The sequence below is a fragment of the Prionailurus viverrinus genome, chromosome C1, assembly GCF_022837055.1.
Source record: "Prionailurus viverrinus isolate Anna chromosome C1, UM_Priviv_1.0, whole genome shotgun sequence".
Taxonomy (NCBI): Eukaryota; Metazoa; Chordata; class Mammalia; order Carnivora; family Felidae; genus Prionailurus; species Prionailurus viverrinus.
Genome location: NC_062568.1, coordinates 162,175,296 through 162,188,953, shown reverse-complemented (window position 1 = coordinate 162,188,953; position 13,658 = coordinate 162,175,296). Strand labels below are relative to the sequence as shown.

Here is a 13,658-nt window from a genome sequence, read left to right as displayed (position 1 = left end):
ACTTTTGGAACTGACTCCTTTTTCTGACACAAACTAATATTTGGACAGAGAATATAAAAAAATAAGGAGTCATGAAATCTACCTAAGGTTGCCACTTCTATCTCTTAGAACAGGTTTCCAGAAAGCTATTTACATAAGATACTCTGGCCAAACCACAGGAAATTACTATACTCTGCAATTTTCCCACCCTGTCTCCAACACTTGCCCTCTGACCGAGTCCCTACCCCACGTTCTGCCCTTCCCAGTAGGGAAGGAGTTGCGGATTTCATTTTATAGTGGATTGGCTGACGGGGTGGGGTGGGAAGGGGAAATCAGAGAGGCTCCACCCATTTCACTGGAGGCCTGGAGGTGGGCGCTCTCCTTTTCCTCTACCCGCCCCCCTGTACCTGCAAAGTGGGGCTGGCCACGGAGGGAGGGCCCTGTCCCCTGTCCCTTTAAGGAGGAGGGCCGAGCGCAGGCGAGAGAGCTGGCGTTGCCCCTAGCCCGTCCGCGCCCTCACCCCAGAGCAGCTGCAGCCACAGCTCCAGCCTCCCCGCGGTTAGCAGAGTCCGCTCCGGCCCCAAGAAGCGAGTCGCCACCATGGTGAAGATTGTGACGGTGAAGACCCAGGCGTACCCGGACCAGAAGCCGGGCACGAGCGGGCTGCGGAAGCGGGTGAAGGTGTTTCAGAGCAGCGCCAACTACGCGGAGAATTTCATCCAGAGTATCATCTCCACGGTGGAGCCGGCGCAGCGGCAGGAGGCCACCCTCGTGGTGGGCGGGGACGGCAGGTTCTACATGAAGGAGGCCATCCAGCTCATCGTGCGCATCGCCGCCGCCAACGGGGTAAGGGACGCGCCGGCTCCTCCGCGGCGTGCGCCAGGAGCGGGGCCGTGCGCGACGTGCCGCTGGAGTCGCCCGCCCCCAGCCGCGCTCGGGCCCGGCCACTTCCGTGTGCCGCCCTAGTCTCCACCCAACTCCTTTGCTCTGGCTTTTCCTGGCCTGGAGGCCCCGCGGAGGTCGCAGGGTGCTGAAGGGTGTCCTCGGGGCTCCGCGGAGCTGCTTTGTCGACTCTCCGGGGACGGGTGAGCAGGGCTTGACCTTGGGAGGCCCGACCCTCCGCCTCTTGCCCCGCCCTTCTCTCGCCTCCTCCCTTCCCCACCCCTCCGGCGGAGGCCTCTGACATTTACATTAACCTTTCCTGTGGCTAAAGATACAGTTACAACTCTGAGTGCAGTCGCCTTCACCCGGAAAGGTTAGACGGCTTCTGCCTTGCTCAGAACCCCCTCCCATCCCTCCCAGTTGCTTGCTATTCTGGTCTGAGACTGGCGCTTCCCACTGGCTGGGAGCCCGACGCCGTGGGGCATGGTTGGCGGGAGCGCCCGCCCAGCTGGTGCGTGAGACCGGCAGGACTGAGAAGAGGTTGCCAAGTCTTGCTCTCTCTCTCCACATCCTAGTTTGCGTTGGGACTGAGCTCCCGCCCTTCCACGGCCTGGTTGCTGGGACGCAGGCTTTTGAAAACGCTAGTCTTTGCCAGATGGTGCTTCTAGATCTGTTCTTCGAGGAGTTGGAGCTGAATTTTCATGAGAACAGAAACTGCATACCCAAGGGTGCTCTTATGCAAGCCTTCGTGGCTGGCCAGGAAATTAATGCAACCCCTTGGCTCGCCCCTCGCCCCCGCACCCTCCCCACCAGCTAAGGAACGTTAACTGACTTCAGGGGCAGGTCCACTTGGATAGGTGAAACTCTGAAAGATTTTTCAGTAAACTTTATGAATGAAAAGGTGGATTTATAAAACAGGCAACTTGGAGCTGATTATTCATTCACTTTTGTAAAACATCTTCTAACGAGTTTCTCTTTCTGTATTTAAAATAAGATTTGACTTATACCTAGCTTTTCTGGAACTCATTTCTTTTAGTGATATTTTTATTCATTTTAGTAATACTTTATCTTTAACATATAAGTGTCATTTTGCCACGCACCACGAAAAGCACTAAATGTGCAGTATCTCATTTATGCTGCAGCCTTATGAGGTCAATGCTATTATGGGCATCTTCACGTTGCCAGTGAGAAAACTGAAGCCTGGGCAGGTTAAAGAGGAACCATAAAAGCAGCACCCAGAATCTAATATAGACCTACCAATTACAACTTCTGTGAAGGAAGGGACCCTTAAATCTATAAGGAACTATTTTTCCCTAGTCTGTAAAATCTACACTGGGCCCCAATCTACATCTCCCTCCCTGAGTCAGGCATTTATAAGCATCAAGGAGAGAAGGTCCTCTGAATAGAATATGCTCTTGAGTTTTCAGACAACCACAAATTCCCTTAAGAGCAAAAACAGATGTTACCCAATAGATCCCTTCATTTCCTTATCACCTGTGTTGAATATGTATTTCATTCATTCATTCATTCAAAAAGACTGAACCTATGCCATATACAGAAAATGTGTGGAATAAAAAGACAATTCAGACACAAGACTCGTACTTAAGGAGCTTACGTCATAGTGGGAATTTTTGAGGAAAGTTGTCCATTTGGGAGTAGTGTAGGATGGGAAAGAAAAATTTAGGCTGAGACCAAAAAGAAAAAAAAAATATATATATATATGTTTTTAAAACCTCATCCCCTTTTAGCTACTGCTTTCTTGCTTTTCCCCTTTTTGGCCAATTGCCACCACTGATTTTTCACCCATTCACTTACCACCTCCCTGCAGTCTGGCTCCTTCTTCCTTCACCACTTGCCAAGGTTACTAATGACTTTCTGGTTGCTAAATCCATTGAATACTTTTTTTAAGGCCTTATTTGGCCTTCTTATTGCCTTTGGCATTGCTGGTTTTGCACTTTTTTTTAAAAAAATAATTTTTTATTAAGTTTATTTATTTTGAGAGAGAGAGAGAATATGCATGAGTTGGGGAGGTGCAGAGAGAAGGGGGGAGAGAGAGAATCACAAGCAGGTTCCGCACTGTCAGCACAGAGCCTGACGTGGGGCTTGAACTCACAAACCACGAGATCATGACCTGACCCGAAATCAGGAGCCGGATTCTCAACCGACTGCACCACCTAGGCATCCCTGGTTTTGCACTTTTAAAGTCCTCATTCCCTTGCCTTGATCACTCTCCTGATTCTACTCATACTTTTTGAGAGTTCCTTCATGACCTGCTTGTGCTGTGTACACCCTAGCTCTTTCCTAAGTTTTTGTCCTCAGCTGCTGCTCTCTGATTTTATTCTCTCTGTCTCTGTCTCTGTCTCTGTCTCTGTCTCTGTCTCTCTCCTCACCAGGGATGTAAATATATTCCTCCTGTCTTCTGGTGTGATTCAATTCAGATAACATCTTCAGAAAACTTTCCCCAACAACCTCTGTCTGCCACTTTCATCCCCCCCCCCCCAATTAAGTGCTCCTTTCTTATAGATACTTCTAGAATAGATTAATGAAATCCCAGTGAAATTATCTTCACATGTGACACTCCCCTCTAGAGAGTAAACTTCTTTAAGATGGAGTCTGCTTTTATCTGTATCTGCAGATAGTGCAGATTTCAGTGAGTCCTGGTTTCAGTTGCCCTGAATTGTGAACAGTATGGAATATACTTCAAGTTAAGTGTATTCCAGCCTTTAAAGCCAGTGTATAGTTGGTGAGCAATAAATTTATTCTCTTCAAACATTTATTATGTGCTTACTTTGTATCAGACATTGTGCTGAGTACTTGGGATAGAAAATATTCCTGTCCTCAGCAAAAACAGCATAAAAGGGGAGGTAGACAAGAATAAACAGAGCACAGTGCATTAGGTGTTACGATGGAGGTGTGTGCCAGGTACTGAAGGGGGAACAGCATGGAGGGCTGTACGGGTGTGCCGTCCTTTCTGAAAGTTCCTGTTAGGCCACTTCACCTGGATGAAAGACCTACCTTAATTACCTGCTTTTGCAAACAGCAAACCCAAAGCAATCTGAAGAGGACTTTTGCTCTTATGAAGAAAGGTGAAAACTGAAAGTAGAGGTCAGCATATGGTGTGCAGGGGGTCATTAGAGAGGTAGCAGGGACCCATCCCCAGTAGCGAGAGTGGCTCCACCAAGCGCTTTCCCCTACATTCAACGTCTGCCGCTATAGCTTTGAACTGTGTGAGCTTCTCTGCTTTATCTTGATTTATTCTGTGTATCCATTAGCAAGATGTGCCCTAAGGTATCAGAAAACACTAAGAGGTTTATTTCTGGAGTCTGAGAACACTGAAAGTGGTAGCTGAATTGAGGCTTAAAGTTGGAATTCCTAAGGTGGGTTTGTCAGGGGAAGAATACTAGACAGAAAAGAATAAAAATATAGGAGTTGGACACTGCTGGGCAAGTTAATTAACTTCTGATCCCCTTCCCCCCACTTTTCTGTAAAGGTTGGAAGCAATGAGACATACCCATAGAGGTTCTTGTGAGGATTAAATGAAATGAGTTTAAAAGTACCTATAGTGTTGGGGCACCTGGGTGGCTCAGTCGGTTGAGCATCTGATTTTTGGTTCAGGTCATGATCTCGTGGTTCGTGAGTTCCAGCCCTGCACCAGCTCACTGCTGTCAGCACACAGCCCGCTTCTGATTCCCTGTCCCCCTCTCTCTCTGCCACTCCCCTACTCACATTCGCTCTCTCAAAAATAAATAAAACATTTTTAAAAAATTAAAGAAAAAAAGTACCTGTAATCTCTTGTCACCTGGAAGCTGATTGACACTTTGGGGAAACCTTACAATGGGCCTGGGACAGGACTTTGTGTTATCAGTGTTCTGTTGATCTGGGGACACTAAGCTAATCAGGCCCAACCGGATGCAGATATTAACATCTCTTCCCCACCTTTCATAAATACTATCATTGTCCCCCACCTTCCTCTACCCTCAGTGGCCCCAACCAATATAGAGGGACTCCATGTTAGAAGCCAGTTGCATGCAGGTGGCAAAGACCTAACTCAGATTAGCACGGTGAGAAAGGAATTTACGGGCCTCTGTAACTGAGACGTCTTAAGAGATACCAGAGCAGACAACTCAGTTCAAACCACTCCTGGTCTCTAAAAATTGCTCTTGGGCCCAATGGTCTGCATGTGACCAGTATTAAGAATTGGGGAGAGTTCAAACTCCCAAGTAAATGAATGTTTGGATATTTTGTAAATTTTTTTTAATGTTTTATTTTTGAGAGAGAGAGAGAGACAGAATGCAAGCAGGGAAGGGGCAGAGAAAGAGGGAGACCCAGAATCGAAAGCAGGCTCCAGGCTCTGAGCTGTCAGCACAGAGCCTGACATGGGGCTTGAACTCACCTACCATGAGATCAGGATCTGAGCCAAAGTCAGATGCTTAACCGACTGAGCCACCCAGGCGCCCCAGAACGTTTGGATATTTTGAACGATAGTTCATCATTATCTTCAGCAAAAATAAATAAATAAATAAATAAATAAATAAATGCCTGCGTGGGAACTTGTGAGTAAGCTGGTTTTCTTTCATCAACCCACAGGGGTTCTTGTGTGTTAATTCCTTTATTTAGTCTCCAGACTCTTTACTAGAATATATCTTTTTAAAAAATAGATAAAACAGGGGCGCCTGGGTGGCTCAGTCGGTTAAGCGGCCGACTTCGGCTCAGGTCATGATCTCACGGTCCGTGAGTTCGAGCCCCGCGTCGGGCTCTCTGCTGACAGCTCAGAGCCTGGAGCCTGTTTCCGATTCTGTGTCTCCCTCTCTCTCTGACCCTCCCCCGTTCATGCTCTGTCTCTCTCTGTCTCAAAAATAAATACACATTTAAAAAAAAAATAGATAAAACAAAACATACAGGATTACAAAGGAATTATTATATTGAAATTCAATTATCAAAATATTAATCAAATTTGTGATGCAGCAAGATCTGTATGCTTCCTGACTGACACATTAAGTAACAATATTTAGTGGGAAGTCTAATACTGTCTTACTTTAGAGTGGTGATAAGTGATATTTTGATACATCTGCAATCTCAGTAATTTTAGATAAGTATAATATGATATGAAAATATCTGTGATTTCTATTGATGATACAGTCCCTGGTAGTATTTGTAATGGTAATAATAATAATTGTTGCCTATATTCATAAGTCAAGGAAATGCTAAATTTCATTTAGAGGTTAATGAAAATAAAGCTTTTGTTTGTTTTGCCATTCAAATTCAAGGACACCATTGAATTCTACCCAGGGATTTCTTCTAAGGATCCTGAGTTAAGAACCCCTGCACTAAATAAATCATCCTTTTTTTTTTTTTTAAATGTTTATTTTTGAGAGAGACAGAGCATGAGAGGGGGAGGGGAAGAGAGAGAGAGGGAGACACAGAATCCAAAGCAGGCTCTAGGTTCTGAGCTGTCAGCACAGAGCCCGATGCGGGACTCAAACTCACGAACCGTGAGATCATGACCTGAGCCGAAGTCAGATGCTTAACTGACTGAGCCACCCAGGCGCCCCACAAATGATCTCTGTTTAGGGTCAGGTACTGCTTGCACCAAAATGGGCATCAAATACATGACACAGAGATTAAGGGTCTCAGGTTCTCAGATCAAACCAGTGGGGCTTTGAGAACTTTGTCTTAACTGGAGGAACTCCACTATCTCCCATTTGGGATGAATCACCCTTTCCCGAACTTTCATGAGGCCAGCTGTAAGCACGGGTAAAGGGACATGTTTCTAGATATAGTTCTGAGAAGGAAATGAAAGAATACTGGGGAGGAAGGGGGATGTTTTGGGACTCTGAGGTAACTGGTGTTAGGTAGAGGCACCTTGCTACCTTTCCTTAAAATCTGATGTGCTAGGGCAAGGAAGACTTGGCAGAGAACCATCTTTGGGTCAATGTTTAATATGCTATGACTCCCATTAAAAAAAAAAAAGTCCTTTAATTATGATGGCTTATGAACGATTGTTCTCCCCCTGTTCACACTTTGTTTATTTGAATTGGTATTAAATACCAGGATAAATGAGATACTGTCCTTTTCCATCCAGGAGTGGGGGAAATAAGACACAAGAAATAAGTATATGTGCAAAGAACAGAATTAGAAAAAGTGCTGAGTGCAGGTAAGGGAGAGAACATTCTGGACTGGGGAAAGAAATGGTGGAACTTGAATTGTGTCTTGAAGAGTGGATAGTGTGCGAACAGAAGAGGAGGGTGCATAGCTGAAAGAGCTAGCTAAGTAGAGGAATGGACAAGACTGTTTTATAGAGCCAGGCACTTAGCCCTTACACAGCCTTTGTTATGAAAAATATTTTAAGCAATTTGTTCAGGAGCCTCTCTTTCTTGGCTTCACTGATCTAAGTCAGACTCTTTTCCCCTCTCTGTTACACTGCACACTCCCACTGCTACTCAGAGTTGCACATTTGAGAAGGAGAGCCATCATAATTCAGCACACGCACTACACAGCATTGTGCCCTGTGGCTTTCTGCTTGGCTCATATTTGAAGTCTCTGTTAGAGTTCCCTATCAAGGCCTGGTGTCCCATCATCGCTCAGTTTTGGAGGTCCTGGAAGATGACATTTAACGGTGCCTTAAAGTGAATTTGATGTACACCAGTGGCCTGTATTTTAACTCAAATAATGTGTACAATTACATAGGTTCAACTGGTAACAGAAACTCAAACAGCAGTGGATGAAACAAAATGGAAGTTTCTCTCTCGTGGAATAGTCTAGGTCTAAGCACACCAGGACTAGTATGGTAGAGCCATGGGACCCAACTTCCTTCAATCATATGGCTCTGCCATCTTGAAGGTGTTGCCTTTGCCCCACCTGGTTACAGGTGGCCCCCACACCCTTATCCACATTTCAGCCAGTGGGCACAGGAAAAAGGTGGAGCAAAGTGTTTTGTTTTGTTTTTTTTCCTTCCCTTTAAACAATCTGGAAATTGCACACCTCACTCCTGCTCACAATCCATTGATTAGATTTTCCAGACAGGCCACACTTACCTGCAAGAAGGACAAAAAGGTGCAGACTTTATACTGAGAGGCATGTGGCCAGCTAAAAAGGGGTGGTTCTGTTATCTTAAGAAAGGAAGTTGCAAGTAGAAATCTCTGCCATGGGCCACTTCTTTGGGCATGCAGACAGCCATGCCCACTGTTCTTCCCGCCCATGAAGCACATCACTCTTCCTTGGGGGTGTCACCTCTAATTCCTTCCAATAAATATATAGAGTGATGTAGTTATAGAAGTAGAGCGATCGCCAGCCATAGTATTCACACTTTGCTGCTGGCTGGGAGTGCAGACTCCTTGGTCTGACAATAGAGTAGGTCCACAGGGAGCCCTGATTCTGCACTCCGGGAGGGATTTTCTTCCTTCCTTCCTTCCTTCCTTCCTTCCTTCCTTCCTTCCTTCCTTCCTTCCTTTTGTTCTTTCTTTCTTTCTTTCTTTCTTTCTTTCTTTCTTTCTTTCTTTCGGTTTATTTATTTTGAGAGAGAGAGAGAATGAACGAGCGGGGAGGGATAGAGAGAGAGAGAGGGAGAATCCCAAGCAGGCTCTGAACTGTCAGCGTGAAGCCCAATGAGGGGCTTGAACTCATGAACTGTGAGATCATGGCCTGAGCCGAAGTCAAGGGTTGGACGCCTAACCACTGAGTCACCCAGGTGCCCACAGGAGGGACTCTCTTATTCTTTGTCTTCCATGCTGATTTAGCCCTAGACACTAGGCTGTAGGTTCTGAGAGTTTGGGATCTGCACAGCTTTTGCATCCTGCTTTCTGCTGATAAAAGTTGGGGGGTGTAGGAAGGCAGGAGTTGCTTTTGCAGACCAAGTTAGTGTGGTTTGTTTCACTATATAATTACTTCAAAAGTTTATTAGGCTTCTTCTGGCCTCTTCTGATCAGTTCCATGTACTGATAACCACAGTGAAAATTCTCACGTAGATAGAGTTTTAAGCCTGAAAACTTTGGCTTTTATTTTCTGGCCTCTGCTCTGTTCCTCCTCTGATGTCTCCATCATGATAGCCGCCTTGAGACAGGAAAAGCTAGGCTAAATAAGAAGGCGGTCTCTTTAATTCGATCTTTGCTGGTGGGTCAGTTTTCATTGTCCAGCAGGGAATCCTGGGAAAGAGTTGAGTCCACAGCCCTTTCCTCTACACCTACTGCTTCATGTATAAGCTGCCTTAGCTGGGGAACATAGGTAGTGGTCATTTCAACTCTGTAAGGCTACAAATACTGGACTTGGACAACACAGTTTGCAGACCATAGTTAAAGAAAACATCCTTAGCAGAGCTATAACCTCCATTTTTGCCTGTGGACTAGCTAGTCTTTGCCTGAGCTCCTCTCTGTTGTGGCAAGAAGCAGCCAACAAATGCTTCTGTTCTGAATTCTCTCACCTGTTTGCCTGGGTTTGGTTGACCAGTGGTCTGCCTTCCAAGGTAGCAGTGATAATAGTTTTGTCATGGCATAAAAGGTATGCTGATGCTGCGTATTTTAGATTCTGTTTTGGTACAGAATATCAGATTTTATCACTAGTTAACATATAGATTTGTCTGTGAAAACAAGTTACTTAAACAAAATAAAAGATCATAGTAATAGAATCCTTTCTGTAATAGACTGGGTGTGGACAGTCCTGGGCTGTTGTGGGTGGCTCTGTTTTGTAAAGGGTCCTCTATTTCTTTTCTTTTGTTCCTCAGCCTCCCCTAGTGAATTGCCCTTATCTGCATGATCCAAGATGGCTTCCTACCACCATATGGTCATTCTGGGCAAGAGGAAGGGGAGGAAGTGGGAGGAAGGCACACTTTTTCTTTTTCTTCTTTTTCTTTTTAATTTTTAATGTTTATTTATTTTTGAGAGAGAGACAGAGCATGAGCGGGGGAGGGTCAGAGAGAGAGGGAGACACAGAATCCAAAGCAAGCTCCAGGCTCTGAACTGTCAGCACAGAGCCCAGTGCAGGGCTTGAACCCACGAACTGTGAGGTCATGACCTGAGCTGAAGTCAGATGATTAACCGACTGAGCCACCCAGGTGCCCCAGGAAGGCACACTTTTCAAAGAGACTGCATATCTTCAATTTTATTCATGTCTTCTGCACCAAAACTTGGTCTAAGCCCTCTAACAGCAAGGGGGGCTGGGAAATACCCATGTTATTCTGGGTACTGTGTGTGAGACTAACCATTGGGGGTGTCAAGCAAAATGAAAGGGATAATTGATATTGGGGGACACTCAATAGTCCTCACTGTCCTAAACATGCTTTCCAAATCTGGTGAAAACCATGCAGTCATTTTCAAGTGATAGAGATATAGAAGAAGACAGAAACTTAATTTTATATAGAGAACTAGATTTTTGGAAGAGAAGCTATCATTTATTCCAACCGCCATATTAGAAAGGAATCAAGGCACAAACATTCCTATTGTGAAGGACTTTTTAAATTTTTTTTTTTCAACGTTTATTTATTTTTGGGACAGAGAGAGACAGAGCATGAACGGGGGAGGGGCAGAGAGAGAGGGAGACACAGAATCAGAAACAGGCTCCAGGCTCTGAGCCATCAGCCCAGAGCCCGACGCGGGGCTCGAACTCACGGACCGCGAGATCGTGACCTGGCTGAAGTCGGACGCTTAACCGACTGCGCCACCCAGGCGCCCCACGTGAAGGACTTTTTAAATAAACTACCTTATTGAAATATGATTCACATATCACACAATTCACCCATTTAAAGTGTACAATTCAATATCTTTTTTTTTGAGAGAGAGAAAGCATGAGCAAGGGAGGGGCAGAGAGAGAGAGAGAACGTGAGCAAGGAAGGGGCAGAGAGAGAGAGGGAGAGAGAATCCCAAGCACACTGCCAGGGCAGAGCCCAATGCAAGGCTCCATATCACAACCGTGAGATCATGACCTGAGCCGAAATCAAGATTTGGATGCTCAACTGACTGAGCTACCTAGGCACCCAAAGTGTACAATTCAATGTCTTTTTAAAATTCTTATTTATTTATTTATTTTTAGCATTTATTCATTTTTGAGAGACCGAGTGCGAGTGGGGGGGGGGGAAGTAGAGAGAGACGGAGACACAGAATCCGAAGTAGGCTCCAGGCTCTGAACCGTTAGCACAGAGCCCGATGTGGGGCTTGAACTCACTGACTGCCAGATCATGACCTCAGCTGAAGTTGGACGCTTAACTGACTGAGCCACCCAGGTGCCCCAATGTCTTTTAATGTGTTTACAGAGTTATGCAGCTATCACCATAATCTAATTTTAGACTATTTCCATGGCCCTAAATGAAGCCCCTTGTGTTAGTAATCAGTCCCTCTTATTTCCCTATGTTTTTGGCCCTGACCAACCATTAGAAGTTTGGGTGGGTGGATTTTACACAGTCTAGTTTGGGTTGCCAGGCAGAAGAAGTTACATTTAGCAAGTGAAGCTCCAGGAACACAATAAGCAAAGTCAAAGGATTTGTGTCAAGAATGGTGGAATTAGTGTCTCATGCTTCTGTGTGTGCTGTCCTGAGCACTGGAGACACAGAGTTGAAGAAGTCCCCTTTCTCAAAGAGCCTTTGATTGAATGGGGGAGGACTGATACAAAAAAAAAGATAATCCTCCATGGATTTTTCTCAGCAGACTCCCTGTCCAAAGCAGACCAGGCTGTCAGTAAAAAGGAGGAGAAATTTCTCCAGGAGAATAGCTTCTTCATTTTCATGAGTGTAAGCAATCAGATTTCTTTTTTTGCAAACATATTTGAACTTATATATCCAAATTAGTATTGTACCCTGCCAAATCACCACTCTGGGAACCGTACACTTATTCCAGTGATGCGTCTAGTGCTCAAAGCATTTTGAAACTCCTCTATGGGAATTATTTTTCAGCCAGTCGGTTTATGGGTCACCTAGGAAAACCAGTCACATTATTTTATAGTCATGCCTCATTTTTCACCTAAAGCGATGTAACAAGATTTGATCACCCACTTTATTCATTAGACATGGCTCCAACCAATTTTTGTCTCTTTTCAAAGTTCAAATCTACTCTCAGAGGATTAAATTTGTTATGACTGAAGACTTTCAAAGGAAGTGCCACAGACTGTTAAGACAGTTGCTGAGAGAGTTCCAGAAATGTTAGTGCAATGTGAGCACTGTTTGAATAAATATGTTGCTTCCCAAGATGATTGTTTTGAAGGAGATAACATTAATTTAAATGAAAATACTCTGGCATAACTGTTAAAAATGAGTTCCCATATTTTGTGCTGTTCAAGCACGCTGCCCTGTGGAGCAGGTCTTAGAAGATAGTTCATGCTGAGGAAGATTCTGGCATTCTGCTTTCCTTCGGCAGATGCCTGCGGTGGCCTAGGGATATGGTTCTCTTCCATTCTGGTAGGCATCTAAACATACTTTGGTCAGGCATTTAGAAATTGTGCACAATGAGAAGGTTTGTTAAAACACAAGTAGACCGAATGGCCCTGACCTAGGATGAGAGTCCTGTCAGCTCTAAGCCACAGAAACTAGAGACCTAGATGTTAAGATTGTGCCCGCCTGACTCCAAGAGGTCATCTCATGGTTGCAAAGAGGCCAGAAAATGGAGCTGAGATGGCTTGACTGGGTGGGGATGGGGAAGGATCTTTTGCTTTAGTAATGAAACTATTATGTTACACTGCCTCATGGGGAGGTTGAGAAATGCATTCTGTGAGCAGAATGAAATGAAGTATGTTTAAAAATGAAGTAAAAGGGAAATGAGTGTACTCCTACACTCATTTCCCAAATGGAAATGGGAGTGAGGTTGGCACGTGTTACAAAAGCCAAACCTCCTCTCTGAGCTGGGCCACGCGGTTGGCCATAGTCAAATCTGTGAGAAAAACATGGTCACACAGCTCGCCATAGCCAGTTCCCCCATGTGTAGATTTGGTATAAAAAGAGTAATAATAGGAGTTGCGGCAAGATGGCGGCTTGGGAGGACGCTGGGCTCACCGCACGTCCTGCTGATCACTTAGATTCCATCTACACCTGCCTAAATAACCCAGAAAACCGCCAGAGGATTAGCAGAACAGAGTCGCCGGAGCCAAACGCAGACGAGAGGCCCACAGAAGAGGGTAGGAAGGGCGGCGAGGCGGTGCGCGCTCCACGGACTGGCGGGAGGGAGCCGGGGCGGAGGGGCGGCTCGCCGGCCAAGCAGAGCCCCCGAGTCTGGCTTGCAAAAGCGGAGGGGCCGGGCGGACTGTGTTCCGACAGCAAGCGCGACTTAGCGTCTGGGAGGTCATAAATTAACAGCTCTGCTCGGAAAGCGGGAAGGCTGGAGGACAAAGGGAGGGAGAGCTGCTGAGCCCCCTGACAACAGAGCTCAGTTTGGTGGGGAACAAAGGTGCTCGCCAGCGCCATCTCCCCCGCCCATCCCCCAGCCGAAATCCCAAAGGGAACCGGTTCCTGCCAGGGAACTTGCTCGCTCCGCGCAAACACCCAACTCTGCGCTTCGGCGGAGCCAAACCTCCAGCAGCGGATCTGACTCCCTCCCGCTGCTACAGGGCCCCTCCTGAAGTGGATCACCTAAGGAGAAGCGATCTAAGCCTGCCCCTCCTGCCCCCGAGCACCTTGCCTACCCACCCCAGCTAATACGCCAGATCCCCAGCATCACAAGCCCGGCAGAGTGCAAGTAGCCCAGACGAGCCACACCACCCCACAGTGAATCCCACCCCTAGGAGAGGGGAAGAGAAGGCACACACCAGTCTGACTGTGGCCCCAGCGGTGGGCTGGGGGCAGACATCAGGTCTGACTGCGGCCCCGCCCACCAACTCCAGTTATA

At 46.1% G+C, this 13,658-nt stretch overlaps 1 protein-coding gene across 3 annotated transcripts in view; it reads left to right on the top strand.

Annotated features, from left to right (window-relative positions):
* Nucleotides 1-334: 334 nt before the first annotated feature.
* Nucleotides 335-13,658, top strand: part of PGM1 (phosphoglucomutase 1) — a 71,964-nt gene continuing 58,640 nt past the window's right edge. For 2 of the 3 annotated variants that reach the window (XM_047872550.1, XM_047872549.1), the window contains exon 1: nt 335-825. In XM_047872550.1, coding sequence (XP_047728506.1) covers nt 580-825 — 246 coding nt within the window. In that variant the 5' untranslated portion in view covers nt 335-579. The remainder of the gene's footprint in view (nt 826-13,658) is intronic. The other variant, XM_047872548.1, reaches the window with a different exon arrangement.